Source organism: Papio anubis, chromosome 20 (assembly GCF_008728515.1).
Source record: "Papio anubis isolate 15944 chromosome 20, Panubis1.0, whole genome shotgun sequence".
Classification (NCBI taxonomy): Eukaryota; Metazoa; Chordata; class Mammalia; order Primates; family Cercopithecidae; genus Papio; species Papio anubis.
The window spans coordinates 15763344-15782735 of record NC_044995.1 but is presented as its reverse complement, the minus strand read 5'-3'; the positions used below and the strand labels follow the sequence as shown (position 1 = coordinate 15782735).

General features: G+C 52.5%; 1 protein-coding gene across 1 annotated transcript; it reads left to right on the top strand.

The window, feature by feature from the left end:
• Positions 1 to 135: 135 nt before the first annotated feature.
• RAB4B (RAB4B, member RAS oncogene family) lies at positions 136 to 18739 on the top strand. Its single transcript, XM_003915562.3, has 8 exons — positions 136 to 692; positions 2612 to 2692; positions 2977 to 3091; positions 5984 to 6046; positions 6130 to 6284; positions 9187 to 9282; positions 9371 to 9501; positions 18361 to 18739. Exons 1-7 carry the CDS (start codon positions 677 to 679, stop codon positions 9484 to 9486), a joined length of 642 nt encoding a protein of 213 aa, XP_003915611.1. The 5' UTR covers positions 136 to 676; the 3' UTR covers positions 9487 to 9501; positions 18361 to 18739.
• The last annotated feature ends 653 nt before the right edge of the window (positions 18740 to 19392 follow it).

Sequence of the window (19392 nt, the reverse complement as noted above, 5' to 3'; positions counted from 1 at the left end):
CAGCCCAACTAGGGGGTTGTAGTGTCCTCTCTAGACCAGTGGGAGGGAGCCAATGGGACTACACGGAGGATATAAATCGCACAGCAAAGGTTTTCTTGGAAGATTATCTGCAAAGGGAGGCCGGAAGTAACCTGCGCCTATCTTCCGAGTTTTCCTCCTTTTTGCCTTTGAGACCAGTAATCGCTCCCGCCAGCTCAAGATCAGCTCCTCTTCCAGCCTCTTTCTGTCAATTCTGCCCGTGCCCCCTTCTTTGCATTCGTATCCCCTCCCCCAAGTCCGCTCCAATCCAATCCGGAGACTCGACTCTGCCCCCGGACTCCAGACTAAATCCGTTCCTCGGCTCGGCAAAGCAGCTCTGCACGTCCCTTCCCACTTGCTCAGCCAATCGCTGGCCTCGGTCCCGCCCCTTTGGGCTGGGCCCCTCTCATGCCACCAATCCGCGCCTTTTGTCCCGCCCTCTGCCCGCGAGTCCACCAATCCCGCCCTTCGGAAAGCGTGGTCTGGTATCCAGCTGCTGGAGCGGGTCGCGCTGGAGGGGGGCGGAGGCGGAAGTGGCGGTGCCGGGCCCGGGGAGTAGGAAGAAGCCGGGGCTGTAGCCGGAGTGGAGCGGCTGCCAGCCGAGGAGCAGGCGCGGCCGCGGCGCCATATTGCGGCCCTCAGCGGCCGCGACCGAGTCATGGCCGAGACCTACGGTGAGGGTGGTGGGCCGAAGCCGGGGTCCTGGGTCTGGGCCCCGGGAGGATGCGGCCTGTGGGAATGGGCGGGGCTTTGTAGATCAGGGGGCGGGGTCTGGTGTTACGGAGGCAGGGCCTAAGTGGATGCTGGGAGGGGTTTAGTGGGTCTGAGGCAGAGCTTAATCGATTTAGGTGGAGCCTGAGGGTCTGGTGCGTGGGTTAAATAGATCTGGGGCGGGATTTGAGGGAGCTGGTACTTAGGGGTTCAGGGAGGCCCTGAGGGAAGAGGTGGGCCTTAATGGATCTGGGCGGAGCCTGAGTGAAGGGGCGGGGCTGACTGCGTGAATGGCAGGAGTCGGGCTTATGGGCTAGAGGGAACACTGGATGGAAGCTCGGGACCCTGGGGTTGATCTGGCTGGAGAGAGCTCTGGAATGGGTTTGGGTATGGGCTGTTCTTGAGTTAGGGGCAGGACTTAGTGGCAAGGGGTGGGGCTTATGCATGAGAATGGAGCCACGGTCTGGGCAGAGGGAGGGAAGGAGAGGTCGGGAAGTGGAAAATCAGTAGGGATGCAGCACAGGAGGTGGTGATTGGAGGCGGGGGAAGCGCAGGTTTAGGAGTCAGAGGGAGCTGCATTCGTTCAACAAATACAGAAGAGAAGAGTGCAAAGACCCTGAGGTGAGAACCAGCTTGTCGTTTTCAGGGAATAGACTGAAGGTCAGGAGCTATAGTGGAGTGAATGAGTCAGAGGGTGGTAGGAGGTGAAGAGGAACAAGGGCTAGATGGTAGTCCTTGTTTAAATAGCTTTCAAGAGACTTTAGCGATGGACTCTGGAGCCCTTGGCCTAAGTTTGAATCTCACTTCTGCCTAGCTCTGTCACTTGGGGCAAGTCAGTTAACCTCTCTGGCCTGTTTCCTCATCTGGAAAAGGGGAATAATTTTTAGGCTACCTCCCTCATAGAGTTTTCCTGAGGATGATGTGAGCTGTTGATGTGAGTAAAGACCTTTAGAGCTGTTCCTGGCCCACAACAACACACAATTGACCTATGTAACAAACCTGCACGTGTGGGCTGGGCACGGTGGCTCACGCCTGTAATCCCAGCACTTTGGGAGGCCAAGGTGGGCGGATCACCTGAGGTCGGGAGTTTGAGACCAGCCTGACCAACATGGAGAAACCCCGTCTCTACTAACAATACAAAATTAGCTGAGCGTGGTGGCGCATGCCTGTAGTCCCAGCTGCTCGGGAGGCTGAGGCAGGAGAATTGCTTGAACCTGGGAGGTGGAAGTTGCGGTGAGCCAAGATTGCGCCATTGCACTCCAGCCTGGGCAACAAAGAGTGAAACTCTTGTCTCGAAAAAACAAAAACAAGGACAAAAAAAACCTGCACATGTATCCCCTGAACCTAAAATAAAAGTTGAAAAAAATACATAGAATGTGCCTGGCACATGGCAAGTACTACATAAGAGTTATCTGGCCGGGCGCGGTGGCTCAAGCCTGTAATCCCAGCACTTTGGGAAGCCGAGACGGGCGGATCACGAGTTCAGGAGATCGAGACCATCCTGGCTAACACGGTGAAACCCCGTCTCTACTAAAATACAAAAAAAATTAGCCGGGCGAGGTGGTGGGCGCCTGTACTCCCAGCTACTCGGGAGGCTGAGGCAGGAGAATGGCGTGAACCCGGGAGGCAGGGCTTGCAGTGAGCTGAGATCCGGCCACTGCACTCCAGCCTGGGCAACAGAGCCAGACTCCGTCTCAAAAAAAAAAAAAAAAAAAAAAAAAAGAGTTATCTGTTACTGTTACCTATTGGTTTGTTTCTGCCTATGTCTGTTTCTCTCCCTCTAACTGTGACGGTTAGAGAGACAGATTGGATTGGAATCCATCTTTTTCCCTGTATCTTTCTCTCCCTGTGGGTATCCCTGATTTTGGCTCCATCTGGTCAGACTTCCTCTTCAAATTCCTGGTGATTGGCAGTGCAGGAACTGGCAAATCATGTCTCCTTCATCAGTTCATTGAGAATAAGTGTGAGTTTCCCGCAGTGGTCCTGGGAACCCTGAGCTGTGGTTATGGGCATGGTGTGGGCTGGTGGGCAGCTGGTGGGGAGGGCAGGGCTGGCCATAGGGACAAGTCCAGTCCTGGCTTTTTGGTCCTTGCTTTGTCATATGTCCTTTACTAGGTTCTCCTTGACCTCAGTCACTCCAGCAATGAGAATGGGTTTGTAGAGACTGAGAAGGCCTTGGAGGATGGGGGATCCTCTGAGCTGCCTCCTCTCTCCCTGCACTGCCCCTTCTGTTCCTCCCACTCCCAGTCAAACAGGACTCCAACCACACGATCGGCGTGGAGTTTGGATCCCGGGTGGTCAACGTGGGTGGGAAGACTGTGAAGCTACAGATTTGGGACACGGCTGGCCAGGAGCGGTTTCGGTAGGTGGGCTGGGCTCCCAAGGGTGATGAGGAGAGAGAGAGAGAAGGAAAGAGAGAGAGAGACGTGTGTGTAGAGTCACTTGGAGACACTGAGAGGGCAGACAAGGCAGAGAGAGAGAGAAGAGACACCGTAGTTAGCAGGTATATATATCCAAGGAGAGAGGGAGTACTGGAGAGAGAAAGAGATGGCGGAAGAAAAAGAGGTAGGGGCCAGATGCAGTGGCTCATGCCAGTAATCCCCGTGCTTTGGGAGGCCAAGGTGGGAAGATTGCCTGAGCCCAGAAGTTCGAGACCAGCCTGGGCAACATAGTGAGACCCCCATCTCAAAGAAAGAAAAAGAGATAGAGAAAAGTGGCTTGGGGAGGGGGTGAGGGATAGAGACTGAGAGACATTGAAACAGAAAGAGAAGGGGAAACTTGAGAGACACACACCCAGAAAGGAAAAGAGCAAGAGAGACAGAGACTAAGAGAGTTGAAGAGAATGATAAGGGAGGTAAGGAGGCCCGGCACAGTGGCTCACACCTATAATCCCAGCACTTCGGGAGGCTGAGGCGGGTGGATCACTTGAGGTCAGGAGTTCCAGACCAGTCTGCCACCATGGTGAAACCCTGTCTCTACTAAAAATACAAAAAAAATTTAGCTAGGCTGTGGTGGTGGATGCCAGTTACTCGGGAGGCTGAGGCAGGAGAATTGCTTGAACCTGGGAGGCACAGGTTGCAGTGAGTCAAGATTGCACCAGTTCTCCCCAGCTGGCGTGACAGAGCGAGACTCTGTCTCAAAAATAAATAAATAAATAAAGGAGGTGAGGAGACACAGAGAAACAGGTCAGAGGCAGAGAGGGAGACAGGGCAAGTCGGACAGGTGTAGTTGGACATTGAATGAATGAATGAATGCATAGATTTATGGAAAGGCAAGGGTGAGCATGAGAGCCACAGAGATGGAACAGAAAGAGAGACAGCGAGAAATAGGGAACTGAAGACACACAGGCCAAGGCAGGAGAACCGCTTGAGTCCAGGAGTTTGAGACCAGCCCGGGCAACATTGTGAAATCCCATCTTTCCAAAAGAGAAATGGAGAAATGGACGTGTTGTGGGAGAGGGAGAGGGAAATGCATAGGGCTCAACACATGGTAGGTCTTCAGGAAATGACTGCAGAAAAGTTGATCGACACATAGAAACCTTAGGCGAGTCTGAGAAACAGAGACAGAGAGCAGGGAGAGAAATAGAGGGAATTCGGTCCGTGGAAAAGTGTGATCTATGGCAGCATAGTAGCTGAGTTAATACTTGTGTATGGATTCACTGCCTGAGGTGCACAGAGCCCAGAGGCAGAGAGATGGGCTGAAGGATAGACAGGTGTGTGGCATGAGCTAGGTTTACGGTGAGTGCTTAGTAAATGCTTGTGGAATGATTGCATGAGTTCCAGAAGGACCCAGACTGGTGAGACTGAGAATGCAGAGTTGGCTACACTGGGAAGGAGCCTCCACCTGACACAGCAGGACAATGATAAGCAGATGTTGCATAGTGCTTGGGCAGGGCCAGGCAAAGGGGAGATTTGCTCAGAAAATGTTGAATGAACGAATGCACAAATGCATGGGAAGGCAAAAGTAAGCATGAGAGAGCCAGAGAGGTGAAACAAACAAAAAAGACAGGGAGAAATAGGAAATTAAATAGGGCCAGCCATGGTGGCTCACACCTGTAATCCCTGCACTTTGGGAGGCCTAGGCGGGTGGATCACTTGAGGTCAGGAGTTCAATACCACACTGGCCAGCATGGCGAAACCCCATCTCTACTAAAAATACAAAAATTAACTGGATGTGGCAGTGCATGCCTGTAATCCCAGCTACTTGGGAGGCTAAGGCAGGAGAATCACTTGAATCCGGGGGGGCAGAGGTTGCAGTGAGCCGAGATCACGCCATTGCACTTCAGCCTGGGTGAAAGAGCAAAACTCCATCTCAATCAATCAATCAATCCATAAAAGACACGTAGGGCTGGGCACAGTGGCTCACGCCTGTTATCCTAGCACTTTGGGAGGCCAAGGTGGGCGGATCACTTGAGGTCAGGAGTTTGAGATCGGACTGGCCAACATGGCAAAACCCCATCTCTACGAAAAATACAAAAATTAGCCGATGTGGTGGCATGCATCCATAATCCTGGCTACTCAAGAGGCTGAGGTGGGAGAATCGCTTGAACCCAGGAAGTGGCGGTTGCAGTGGTTGCAGTGAGCCGAGATCATGGCGCACTGCAGCCTGGGAGACAGAGTGAGACTCTTACTAAAAAAAAAAAAAAAAAAAAAAGACCCATAGCTTAAGGCAGGAGAATCACTTGAGCCCAGGAGTTGGAGACCAGCCTGGGCAACCTAGCAAAGCCCCATCTTTACAAAAAATATTAAGAAATTAGCCAGGTGTGGTGGTGCACACTGGTAGTCCCAGATACTCCAGAGGCTGAGGTGGGAGGATCCCTCCCCTGGGAGACTGAGCCCAGGAGTTCGAGGATGCAGTGAGCCGAGATTGTGCCACTCACTCCAACCTGGGCTATAGAGCAAGACCATCAAAAAAATTAAAATTAAAATTAAAAAAAGACACACATGTAAGAGACATAGAGAGAAAAAGAGACCAATGGAAAGACAGGGACATGGGGAGAGACAAAGACGGGAGACTTACAGACAGAGGCAGCTGGCCAGCTAAGTGAGATAGAAGCTGAGAGAGGCAAAGAGAGAGGGACTGCAAGGATGCAAGAACAGAGAGGAATTGCATGGCGACCCAACCAAGGCCAGGTTTTGGGGGATGGGCCAGCAGTGAAGGGGGGCCTCCGAACCACCAGTCTCTGTCTGCAGAGGGGGGCATTCTCGGGGCAGACCCCAGCCTTGGGGGTGACTGGGTCCCCCTGGCCCCACAGGTCGGTGACGCGGAGTTATTACCGAGGGGCAGCTGGAGCCCTGCTGGTGTACGACATCACCAGGTGGGTGCCCGGGGTGGGTGGGTGGGGCAGGGCATGGGTGGCTCCTCTCTGCACTGCCTCCCTCCCCTCTCCCTTCTCCACAGCCGGGAGACGTACAACTCACTGGCTGCCTGGCTGACAGATGCCCGCACCCTGGCCAGCCCCAACATCGTGGTCATCCTCTGTGGCAACAAGAAGGACCTGGACCCTGAGCGGGAGGTCACTTTCCTGGAGGCCTCCCGCTTTGCCCAGGAGAATGGTGAGGGCTGTGTCGTGGACCAGGTGGTGGTGGGGGTGGACAGTCTACAGGGACCGTGGGTTTACTGGCTCTGAGTGGCTGTGCCCAGCAGGGGAACGTGGAGGTTCAGAGGTCTGGGTTCAAAATTGAGTGTTGGCTGGATATGGTGGCTCACACCTGTAATCCCAGCAGTTTGGGAGGCCAAAGTGGGAGGATTGCTTGAGCCCAGGAGTTTGAGACCAGCCTGGACAACGTAGTGAGATCCTATCTCTACAAAAAATTTTAAAAACTAGGTGGGTGTGGTGGCTTATACCTGTAGTCCCAGCTACAGTGGAGGCTGAGGCAGGAGGATCACCTGAGCCTGAGAGTTTAAGACTTCAGTGAGCTGTGATCACAACATCGTACTCTAGTCTGGGAGACAGAGCAAGACCCTGTCTCCAAAAAAAAAACAAAAACAAAAAACAAACAAAAAATCCCTAAGTGTTGACCCCAGTGAGCTGTGTGATTACGCTGGTTCTCAGTTTCCTCATCTGGAAAGCGGGATCACAGCGTTTCCGCCTCACAGTGTGCTGTGATGATTAAGGGAGATTGTCTGTGGAAAGTCCTCAGCACCTGCCACAGAGCAGGTGCTAGATTAATATTGGCTGCTAAGGTTTCGCCTACAGTGGGGAAGCAGCACAGGGTATTGGTTTAATTAATTGTTTTATTATATTTTATTTTATCTATTTTTTCCTTCCTACCGCACCTTCCCGGGTATTGGTTTAATGTAGAGATTGCAACCCCAGATGGCCCTGGGTGAAAAGCAGTTTTTTTTTTTTTTTTTTTGAGACGGAGTCTTGCTCTGTCACCCAGACTGGAGTACAGTGGTGCAGTCTCGGCTCACTGCAACTTCTTTTTTTTTTTGAGACGGAGTCTAGCTCTGTTGCCCAGGCTGGAGTGCAGTGGCGCAATCTCGGCTCACTGCAAGCTCCGCCTCCCGGGTTCACACCATTCTCCTGCCTCAGCCTCCTGAGCAGCTGGGACTACAGGCGCCCGCCACCGCGCCCGGCTAATTTTTTGTATTTTTAGTAGGGATGGGTTTCACTGTGGTCTCCATCTCCTGACCTTGTGATCTGCCCGCCTCGGTCTCCCAAAGTGCTGGGATTACAGGCGTGAGCCACGGCGCCCGGCCTCAAGTGATTCTTCTGCCTCAGCCTCCCGAGTATCTGGGACTACAGGCACACGCCACCACACACTTTTGTATTTTTAGTAGAGACGGGGTTTCACCATATTGGCCAGGCTGATCTTGAACTCCTGACCTTGTGATCTGCCCGCCTCAGCCTCTCAAAGTGCTGGGATTACAGGTGTGAGCCACCACACCTGGCAAAAGGCACATTTTTGAATATAGGAGATGGGATGGGGTAGATCCTAGAGTAACAGGCACTAGTGTTAAGGGGAGTGCAGCATACTGACAACCCATACCAAAAGGCTTGCAAGGGCCAACCACAATGGCTCACACCTGTAATCCCAGCATTTTGGGAGGCCAAGGTAGGAGGATCACTTGAGGTCAGGAGTTTGAGACCAGCCTGTGTAACAGAGGGAGACCCTACCTCTACAAAAAAAGAAAAAAAAAAAAGCTGGGTGTGGTGGTATAGGCCTGTGGTCCGGGCTACTCAGGAGGTTGAGGCAGGAGGATCACTTGAGCCCAGAAGTTCGAGGCTGCAGTGATCTATGATCGCACCACTGCACTCCAGCCTAGGGGACAGAGAGATACTTTGTCTCAAAGAAAAAAACAAAGAAAAAAGGTTTGCAAGTATAAACTCATTTGAAAACATTGTGTTGGCCAAACCACCCACATCTGGTGGCTTGAGATCTGCTTATGTTCCCCTGGTTTGCAACCTCCAGGTTTTAAAGGAGGTTTTGCCATCAGAGAGATGTGGGTGTGAATCCAGCTCTGATTTTCTGACTGTGGGACCTTTTCACGAGGCTGATGGGTAGACTCTGGTTGGCCTGTGCCTGTCCTAGATGGTGCTAGGGACACAGTGTTGGAGACAGCCCTAGGCCCAACCTGCATGGAGCTCACAGTTCAGTGGGTGGGGGTGGAAGGACAGACCCGCTTGCCAGACAGTGACAGCCCAGAAAGGTCAGGGCTTGATGGCGAAGCACCGGGAGAGAGGGGTGAGAGCCAGCAGGGGAGAGCCCCAGAGGGGCCAGGGCCAGGATTGGGGGAGCAGGCAGAGGGATTGGGGTGGGATGGAGAACACAGGCAGAGGCGTCAGGGCTGGGATAGGGCAGGCACAGGTAGAGGGGTCAGGGCTCGGATAAGGCAGGCAGAGGCAGAGGGGTCAGGTGGGATGAGGGGGCACAGGGAAAGGAGTTACATGGAATGGGGAGCATGAGCAGAGGGTTGGGGTGGGATGGGGAGCCCAGGTAGAGAGGTCAAGGCCAAGTTTGGGGGGCACAGGCAGAGTGGTTGCATGGGATGGGGGAGCATGGGCAGAGGGGTCAGGGGTGGAATGGGGCAGGCCCAGGCAGAAGGGTCAGGGGTAGAATGAGGCAGGCCCAGGCAGAAGGGTCTGGGGGGTACAACGGGGACCTAGGCAGAGGGTTGGGGTCAGGATGAGGAGACACAAGCAGAGGGGTCAGGGCCAGGATAGGGGGCCACAAGAAGCTGTGGGAGCCCTAAGTAGGCGCCTTACCCAGCCTAGGCAGTCAGGGAGGACTTCCTGGAGGAGGAGCTGTGTGAGCTGAGCTCTGAAGGAAGAGCTGGGTGGGCATATGGGGAAGTGGATATCAATGGCAGGGAAATGGCATGCGCAGAGGCCTGAGGTGAGGGTAAGCAGAGATGGAACATTGGAGGAACAGGATGAGAGTCAGCAGGTGAGAGCTCAGTGGAGGGTGGGGACTGACTGGGGCCCTGACCTCAGAGTGTGTGCCCCTGCAGAGCTGATGTTTCTGGAGACCAGCGCTCTCACAGGTGAGAACGTGGAAGAGGCGTTCCTCAAGTGTGCCCGCACCATCCTCAACAAGATTGACTCAGGTGAGGCCCCGACCGGCCCGAGTGGGAGCGGAGGGCAGGCCTGGGGGTCTCCAGGCCACCAGTGCTGACCTCTCCCCTTCCCCGACAGGCGAGCTAGACCCTGAGAGGATGGGATCCGGCATCCAGTACGGGGACGCGTCCCTCCGCCAGCTTCGGCAGCCTCGGAGTGCCCAGGCCGTGGCCCCTCAGCCGTGTGGCTGCTGAGCCTTGCGGAGCCAGGTGGGACACTGGGGGCTCAGAGAGGCAGGGTGGTCTCCTGGGAATAGGGGAGGTGGTGTGGAGATAGACACTGAACATGTCATGGCAAGAGAAACAGAGTGAGAGAGAAAGATGCAAAAGCACACAAGCTAAAGCAGGCATCTGGCTGGGCGCAGTGGCCGGTAATCTCGGCGCTTTGGGAGGCCCAGGTGGGCGGAGGCAGTTCACTGGGTGGGGGTGGAGGGACAGACCCACTTCCAGACAGTGACAGCTCAGAAATGTCAGGGCCAGGCTGGGCACAGTGGCTCACACCTATAATCCCTGCACTCTGGAAGGCTGAGGCGGGCAGATCACCTGAGGTCAGGAGTTCGAGACCAGTCTGGCCAACATGGTGAAACCCCCGCTCTCTACTAAAAATACAAAAATTAGCCAGGTGTGGTGGCAGGTGCCTGTAATCCCAGCTACTTGGGAAGCTGAGGCAGGAGAATCGCTTGAACCCAGGAGGTGGAGGTTGCAGTGAGCTGAGGTCACGCCATTGCACTCTAGCCTGGGTGACAAGAGCAAGACTTCGTCTCAAAAAAAAAAAAAAAAAAAGGTCAGGACCAGATGGGGAAGCACTGGGAGACTGGGGGAGATGGGTCAGAGCCAGCAGGGGAGAGGCCCAGGGGGGTCAGGGCCAGGGTCGGGGCACAGGCAGAGGGATCAGGGGTGGGATAGGGCAGGCAGAGGGGTCAGGGTGGGATGAGGGGACACAGGCAGAGGGGTTGCATGTGATGCGGGGGTGATACATAAGGTCAGGTGTTCGAGACCAGCCTGGCCAACATGGTGAAACCCCTTCTCTACTAAAAATACAAAAATTAGCTAGGCATGGTGGTACATGCCTATATTCTCAGCTACTCGGGAGGCTGAGGCAGGAGAATCACTTGAACCTGGGAGGTGGAGGTTGCAGTGAGCCAAGATTTAGCCACTGCATTCCAGGCTGGGCGACAGAGCAAGACTCTGTCTCAAAAAAGGAAAAAAAAAAAAGGAGACATCTTCTGGGCCACAGGGAATCCACCTGTCCCCTGCAGCTCCAGGCCAGCTTCCTGCCCTAGACCTTGACCCTTCCACTCATAGTTCTCCAATGATTTATTGAGCGCCTGCTGTGTGCCAGGCCCTGCTCAAGGCACTGGGGATATAGCAGGGAGTAAAACAGACTCCCATCCTCATGGTGCTGACATTCTCTTTGGAGGAGACAGGTGATAAACGAGATGTGAGTCGGCTGGGTGCAGTGGCTCACACCTGTAATCCCAGCACTTTGGCAGGGTGAGATGGGAAGATCACTTTGAGACCAGGCTGGGCAACAAAGCAACCTTATCTCCACAAAAAGTTGTTTAAAATTAGTCAGGCGTGGTAGTGTGCACCTGGAGTCCCAGCTGCTCAGGAGGCTGAGGTGGGAGGATGACTTGAGCCCAGGAGTTTGAGGCTGCAGTGAGCTGTGACCATGCACCACTGCACTCCAGCCTGGGTGACAGAACGAGACTGTCTCAAAAAAAAAAAAAAAAAAAAAAAGAAATACATAAGTAAAGTATGTAGTAGTGAGGGAGGTAAGAACTATGGAGAAAAATAAAACAAGCACAAACGGGTGGATAGGGTGGAGGAGTGTACTTTTTTTTCCTTTGAGATGGGGTATCACTCTGTCACTCAGGATGGAGTCCTGTGGCAAGATCTCGGCTCCCTGCAACCTCCGCTTCTGGGGTTCAAGTGATTCTCCCGCCTCAGCCTCGTGAGTAGCTGAGATTACAGGTGACTACCACCATGCCCGGCTAATTTTTTGTATTTTTAGTAGAGACGGGGTTTCACCATGTTGCCCAGGCTGGTCTCAAACTCCTGACCTCAAGTGATCCACCCACCCTCAGCCTGCTAAAATGTTGGGATTACAGGCGTGAGTCACTGCGCCTGACCAAGAGTGTACTTTTTTTTTTTTTTCTTTTGAGACGGAGTTTCACTCTTGTTGCCCAGGCTGGAGTGCAATGGCTCAATCTTGGCTCACTGCAACTTCTGCCTCCCGGATTCAAGCAATTCTCCTGCCTAAGTCTCCTGAGTAGTTGGGATTACAGGCATGTGCCACCACGCCTGGCTAATTTTGTATTTTTAGTAGAGACGGGGTTTCTCCATGTTGGTCAGGCTGGTCTGGAACTCCCGACCTCAGGTGATCTGCCTGCCTTGGCCTTCCAAAGTGCTGGGATTACAGGCGTGAGCCACCGCACCCGTCCTTTTTTTCTTTTTTCTTTTTTCTTTTTTGAGATGGAGTCTCGCTCTGTCACCAGGCTGGAGTGCAGTGGCATGATCTTGGCTCACTGCAACCTCTGCCTCCTGGGTTCAAGCGATTCTCCTGCCTCAGCCTCCTGAGTAGGTAGGACTACAGGTGTGTGCCACCATGCCCAGCTAATTTTTGTATTTTTAGTAGAGACGGTTTCACCATGTTGGCCAGGTTGGTCTCGATTTCTTGACCTCGTGATCCGCCCACCTCAGCCTCCCAAAGTGCTGGGATTACAGGTGTCAGCCACTGCACCTAGCCTAGAGTGTACTTTTAAACAAGATGATGGAAGCCTCACTGAGAAGATGACATTTGAGTAAAGGAGGGGAGACAGGGAGGCCTGTGGGGATCTGGGGCAAGAGCGTTGCCCGAGAGCACAGCAAGTGCAACGCTGCTAGTGAGGGGCATGCCTGGCGTGGGTGAGGGTGACCGAAGCAGCCAGTGTGGGCGTCATGGAGGACCTGTGTGTGTGTTGCGGGTACAGCATGAGATGGGGTCAGGGGTTGGAGGAAGCAGATCAGTTAGGGCCTGTAGGCCCTGGGGAAGCCTCTGGCTTATACCCTGTGTGGGAGCCACGGGAAGCTTCTAAACAGAGGAGGGACAGGGTCCGATTCAGGGGTTCATAGAGTTCCTCTGCCTGCATAAAGAGAAGAGGCTGTGAGGGGCAGAGGGGGTCACCAGGACACCAGAGAGGAAGCTGCTGCAAAGTCCAGGGGAGAAATGGTGGAGTACAGGACGAGGGGGCGGGCAGAGGAATGGCTGAGAAGGGAATAGGGTCCACGTCCTCCCCAGACTCTTTGTCTTCCAGTTTTGGCCAATCTTTTTTTTTTTTTTCTTTGGTCCTGTCTTTTTTATTATTATTTTTTTGAAACAGAGTCTCGCTTTGTTGCCCAGGCTGGAGTGCAGTGGCATGATCTTGGCTCACTGCAAGCTCTGCCTCCCGGGTTCACGCCATCCTCCTGCCTCAGCCTCTCGAGTAGCTGGGACTACAGGCGCCCGCCACCACGCCTGGCTAATTTTTTGTATTTTTTTTAGTGGAGACGGGCTTTCACCGTGTTAGCCGGGTTGGTCTCGATCTCCTGACCTTGTGATCCGCCTGCCTCGGGCTCCTAAAGTGTTGGGATTACAGGCGTGAGCCATTTTTTTTGTTTTGTCTTGTTTTAGAGAGAATCTCACTCTGTCACCCAGGCTGTAGCGCAGTGGCACCATCTTGGCTCACTGTGACCTCCGCCTCCTGGGTTCAAGTGAATCTCCTGCCTCAGCCTCCCAAGTAGCTGGGATTATAGGCGTGTACCACCATGGCCAGCTAGTTGTTTTTTTTTTTTTTTTTTTGAGATGGAGTCTCACTCTGTTACCCAGGCTGGAGTGCAGTGGCACGGTCTCAGCTCATTGCAACCTCCGCCTCCTGGCTTCAAGCGAGTCTTCTGCCTCAGCCTCCCGAGTAGCTGGGACTACAGGCGCGTGCCACCATGTCTGGCTAATTTTTTGTATTTTTTTTTTTTTTTTTTTTTTTTTTTGAGACGGAGTCTCGCTGTGTCTCCCAGGCTGGAGTGCAGTGGCCTGATCTCGGCTCACTGCAAGCTCCGCCTCCCGGGTTCACGCCATTCTCCCGCCTCAGCCTCCCAAGTAGCTGGGACTACAGGAGCCTGCCACCACGCCCGGCTAGTTTTTTGTATTTTTAGTAGAGACGGGGTTTCACCATGTTAGCCAGGATAGTCTCGATCGCCTGACCTCGTGATCCACCCGCCTCGGCCTCCCAAAGTGCTGGGATTACAGGCTTGAGCCACCGCGCCCGGCCTAATTTTTTGTATTTTTAGTAGAGACGGGGTTTCACCGTGTTAGCCAGGATGGTCTTGATCTCCTGACCTCATGATCCACCCGCCTTGGCCTCCCAAAGTGCTGGGATTACAGGCGTGAGCTACTGCACCTGGTCGATTTTTGTATTTTTAATACAGATGGGTTTTGCCATGTTTGTGAGGCTGGTGTCAAACTCCTGACCTCAGGTGATTCACCGGCCTCGGCCTCCCAAAGTGCTGGGGTTACAGGCCTGAGCCACCGCGCCCGGCCAATCCTGTCTCCTTTTGATGCGGCCACTGGGTCTTTCTAATACACACATCTGCTCCTCTCGCTCCCTTGTTCAAAACCATCCATGCCTCTCAGGGTCCCAGGACACAGCGGAACTCCTCAGCCTGGTGTTTGACCCTCTGCAGGGACTGGCCCCTGCCAGCCCAGCCTCACCGGCCTCAGCCACTTGTCCGTCTCCCTACCTCTCAGGCCACTCCAGCCACACTGAAGTTCTTCCCATTCCTCTGGGCTCTTGCTCATCATGCTGGGCCTCTGCCTGCAACACCATTCCTACTCTGTTTTCCCTGGCAACCTCCTTCCCTCCTCCAGGAAGCACTACTTGTTCCTCCATGCTTGGTCCAAACTTTTTTTTTTTTTTTTTTTTGAGATAGAGTCTCACTCTGTCACCCAGGCTGGAGTGCAGTGGCGTGATCTCAGCTCACCGCAACCTCCACTCCTGGGTTCAAGCAATTCTGGTGCCTCAGCCTCCTGAGTAGCTGGGACTATTGGCACCGGCCACCAACGCCTGCTAATTTTTTGTATTTTTAGTAGAGACAGGGTTTCACCATGTTGGCCAGCTGCTCACAAACTCCTGGCCCCAAGTGATCCACCCACCTCAGCATCCAAAGTGCTGGGATTATAGGCGTGAGCCACTGCACCCGGACCCAAACTTCTTGATGGGCTTTCAAAACCCTGCAGGGTTTGGTCCCATTCCCCCCTCTCTGGGGGATGTATATGTCTTGCCAATTCTCCCTTCTATACTTCGTGCTCAATCCCCTCCCAGCCCTTGGCAGCTCCAGGGTGGGACAGGTGGGGAACAGGTGGTTAGATCTTGGATCTACTTGGAAGGCAGAGCCAACATGATTTCCTGATGGAATGGATGTGTAATCTGAAAGAGAGAGAGGAATCAAGGATGATGTCTTCAGAAAGTGCTCTCTTGTCCTTCCAGGACTTTGCATCTGCTGTGCCTGAGTAAGAAGTTTGCTTATCTGTAAAATGAGGCTAATAATAGCACCTGCTTCTATAGGTGTTGAGAAGAAATAAGTTAATTCACGAAAGTGCTCAGAATGGCGCCTTGTGGTCAAGACTTGATCGATGAGGGCTGTTTTTAAACTTTTCTTCTTAGCCATCTTTGGGCTGAGCTCAAAGGAATGGGTGTGTCCTCTTCACCTCAGGGCGTAGCAGAGACTCTGTCCTAGAGTTTGCCCTCAGTAGGTCAAATGTAACAAGGCAAGCCTTTTTCACACTTTGTTGACTGCAATCTGCAGGAAGAAATATATTTTACGTGTTGATCTAGGACTGACTGTAGAAGATCCCACCCACATATAAAACTCAAACACATTTTCCTACCACCAGTATTCTTTCGGTTTTTGGCACTGAAGTGAAAGCCACATAACATACATTTACGTGACTTTTCAAAGTGTACAATTCAATGGCATTCAGTTCATTCACAGGGTTGTGCAATCACCACCTCTGTGTTGTTCCAGAATGTTTTCTTTCTTTTTTTTTTTTTTGAGACAGAGTCTCGCTCTGTTACCCAGCTAGAGTGCAGTGGAGCGATCTTGGCTCACTGCAACCTCCGCCTCCCGGGTTCAAGCGATTCTCCTGCCTCAGCCTCTGGAGTAGCTGGAATTACAGGCATGCACCACCACACCCACCTAATTTTTGTATTTTTAGTAGAGTCGGGGTTTGACCATGTTGGCCAGGCTGGCTCGAACTCCTGACCTCAGGTGATCCACCCGCCTCGGCCTCCCAAAGTGCTGGGATTACAGGCGTGAGCCACTGTGCCTGGCCTCAGAATGTTTTCATTACCCTAAAAGGAAACCCCATACTTATTAAGCAGTCACTCTCCATTCCTCCAGCCCCTGGCAACTACCAATTTGTTTTCTGTCTCTGTTGGCCAATGTAATATTCTTTTCCTTTACCTTTTTTTTTTGAGAAGGTTCTCACTTTGTCACCCAGGCTGGAGTGCAGTGGCACCATCTCAGCTCACTGCAGCCTTGACCTCCTGGGCTCAAGTCATCTACCCATCTCAGCCCCCCAAGTAACTGGGACTACTGGTGTGCACCACCACGCCCGGCTAATTTTTGTATTTTTATTTTTTGAAGAGATGGGGTTTCACTATGTTGCTCAGGCTGGTCTCGAACTCCTGAACTCAAGCGATTCACCCACCTCAGCATTCCTGTAAGTGCTGGAATTAAAGGTGGGAGCCACCATGCCTGGCCTCTTTTCCTTTTTTCTTTTCTTTCTTTCTTTCTTTTTTTTTGAGATATGGTCTCACTATGTTAGCCAGGTTGGTCTTAAACTCCTGACCTTGCTGGGTGTGGTTGCTCACGCCTGTAATCGCAGCACTTCGGGAGACTGAGGCAGGCAGATCACGAGGTTGGAGTTCGAGACCAGGGTGACCAACATGGTAAAACCCCATCTCTACTAAAAATACAAAAATTAGCTGAGCGTGGTGGCATGCGCCTGTAATCCCAGCTACTCAGGGGGCTGAGGCAGAGGAATCGTTTGATCCCTGGAAGCGGAGGTTGTAGTGAGCGGAGATCGCGCCACTGCAGTCCAGCATGGGTGACAGAGCAAGACTCTGTCTCCAAAAAAAAAAAAAAAACCCAAACCAAAACAAAACAAAAAAACTCCTGGCCTCAAGCAATCCTCTACCTCAGCCTCCCAAAGTGCTAGGATTACAGACATAAGCCACCGAGCCCAGCCAACCAATATAATATATCTTTTAAAATTATTATTATTATTTTTTGAGATGGAGTTTCACTCATGTTGCCCACGCTGGAGTGCAATGGTGTGATCTCGGTTCACTGAAACCTCTGCCTCCCGAGTTCAAGTGATTTTCCTGCCTCAGCCTCCCTAGTAGCTGGGATTACAAGTGTCTACCACCATGCCCAGCTAATTTCTTTGTATTTTTAGTAGAGACAGGGTTTCAACATGTTGTCCAGGCTGGTCTCAAACTCCTGACCTCAGGTGATGCACCTGCATTTAAAAAAAAAATTTTTTTTTTAAATAATGTTTTAATTTTGTAGAGACAGTGTCTGTGTTGCCCAGGCTGGTCTCGAACTCCTGGGCCTAAGTGATCCTCTCCTGCCTTTACCTCCCAAAGTGCTAGGATTATAGGTTTGAGCCACTGCACCCGCCCAATCAATAGAATATTCTTATTATATAGGATGCACTCTGATATTTGCTGGTCTATCCTATTCTATTTGAATTTAAAAATTGGTCAAGGCCCACCAAACTGATTTCCCCACCAAGGTAGTGACACACGTTAGAATTACCTGGAGAACTTTAAAATATACTGATGCCCAGGCCTCACCCCAGAGATTCTGAAGTGGTTTCAGGACTTTTTTTTTTTTCTTAATTAAAACATAAATAGAGATGGGGTCTCACTATGTTGCCCAGGCTGGTCTCAAACTCCTGGCCTCAAGCGATTCTCCCGCCTTGGCCTCCCAAAGTGCTGGGATTAAAGACATGAGCCAGCCAGTTTCAGCATTTCTGGAAGCTCCCAGTTAATGCTATATACAACCAAAGTGAGAAACACTAACCTAACGTCTCCCCAGTTTGGGGAACACTGAAATGAGACTTAGAGCCAGGGTGATCCAGGAACATAGAGGGACTCAGAAAGATACAAAGGCAGGTTCATTTTATTTATTTATTTATTTAATTTTTTTGGAGATATAGAGTCTCCCTCTGCTACCCAGGCTGGAGTGCAGTGGTGTGACCTTGGCTCACTGCAACCTCCGCCTCCTGGGTTCAAGCGATTCTTCTGCCTCAGCCTGCCAAGCAGCTGGGACTACAGGCGCCTGCCACCATGCCTGGTTAATTTTTGTATTTTTAGTAGAGACAGGGTTTCACCATTGGCCATGCTGGTCTTGAACTTCTGACTTTGTGGTCTGCCCGTCTTGGCCTCCCAAAGTGCTGGGATTACAGGTGTGAGCCACCGCGCCCAGCCTGTTTATTTTTTTGAGACAGTCTCACTCTGTTGCCTAGGCTGGAGTGCAGTGGCACAATCTTGGCTCACTGCAACCTCCACCTCTCAGGCTCAAGCCATCTTCCCACCTCAGACCCCCAGGTAGCTGGGACTACTGGTGCATGCCACTACGCCTGGCTAATGTTTGTATTTTTTTGTAGAGATGGGGTTTCGTGGTGTCGCCTAGGCTGGTCTTAAACTTCTGGGCTCAAGCAATCCTCCCGCCTTGGCTTCCCACAGTGCTGGGATTACAGGCGTGAGCCACCGCGTCCAGCCAGATTCATGATATTTAGATGTTGAAATGTGGCTTTACAGACTTAGCTTTCTGAGGCAAACAAACAGGGAGATGCAGGTACCCTCAGCGCAAGCCCCAAATTACCTGCAGGGGAGAGACGGAAAATCAGACAATGTAGAAATTGGGAGAAGAAAGGTATGGACAGACCGATGTAGATAGGAGGGCAGGGAAATACCTGGAAATGAGATAGAGACCAGCTGGACAGACCCCAGGGACCCTGCAGGTCACCACACCCTTCTCTTTCAGCTCACCTGTTCTTCAGGACCAGCCCTGCCCTTCCGGCTGGGGCCCAGGCCCAGGCTCCGAGAGGCCATGTCCCAACCTGCCCTGGCCCCGGAGAAGCTGCGCCGCCACCTGTCCCCCCTTCCTTGGTGGGGCCTGGCTTTGGGGCAAGACTGAGCCACGGGGGAAGGGGGATCCCGTACCTGCTGCTGCTTCCTCTGTCTTGGCTAACCTCTGTCCCCCTGAACCCCTAACCATACCCCAAGAGCTCCCAAAGCCTGAGACCAGGGTCATTTGTCCCTACCTCCCCGCGTGGCCCTGCTGTTGCTAGTACCTGTTATTTATTACCTGGAGGCCTGTCCAGCACCCACCCTACCCCCATAAAGCATTGTTTACACCTGTGTCTTGGCCTCCATTATTCTGAGATGGCAGGGAGATGGAAGAGGTCCCTGATGGAAGAATCAAATATCATGGTGTTTGGGGGCCTTGTTTCTGTTTTTTGTTTGTTTGTTTTGAGATGGGAGTTTCCTTCTTGTTGCCCAGGCTGGTGTGCAATGGCGCGATCTTGGCTCACCACAACCTCCACCTCCCAGGTTCAAGAGATTCTCCTGCCTCAGCCTCCCGAGTAGCTGGGATTACAGGCATGCGCCACCATGCTCGGCTAATGTTGTATTTTTAGTAGAGATGGGGTTTCTCCACGTTGGTCAGGCTGGTCTCAAACTCCCGACCTCATGTGGTCCACCCGCCTCAGCCTCTCAAAGTGCTGGAATTACAGGTGTGAGCCACTGGCATGGCCTTGGGGGCCTCGTTTCCTGATTGGACATGGTGTGGGGTATACCAAGCATGATGACTCAGGTGCCTGTTGCGGAGGGAGGGAATTTGTTGCTGTGTGGACAGTTTGTGACAATCTGTGTTCTAAGCTCAAGTGTGTAAACATGCTGATGTCCCTGTGTTTGTGACGTGTACATGTTTCCAGTACCTGCGTATGGGATGATGTCTATAGGAATGTGTGCTGGTTGTGTGTGATGCTGATAGCTGTAACTGCTCTGTGGCCTT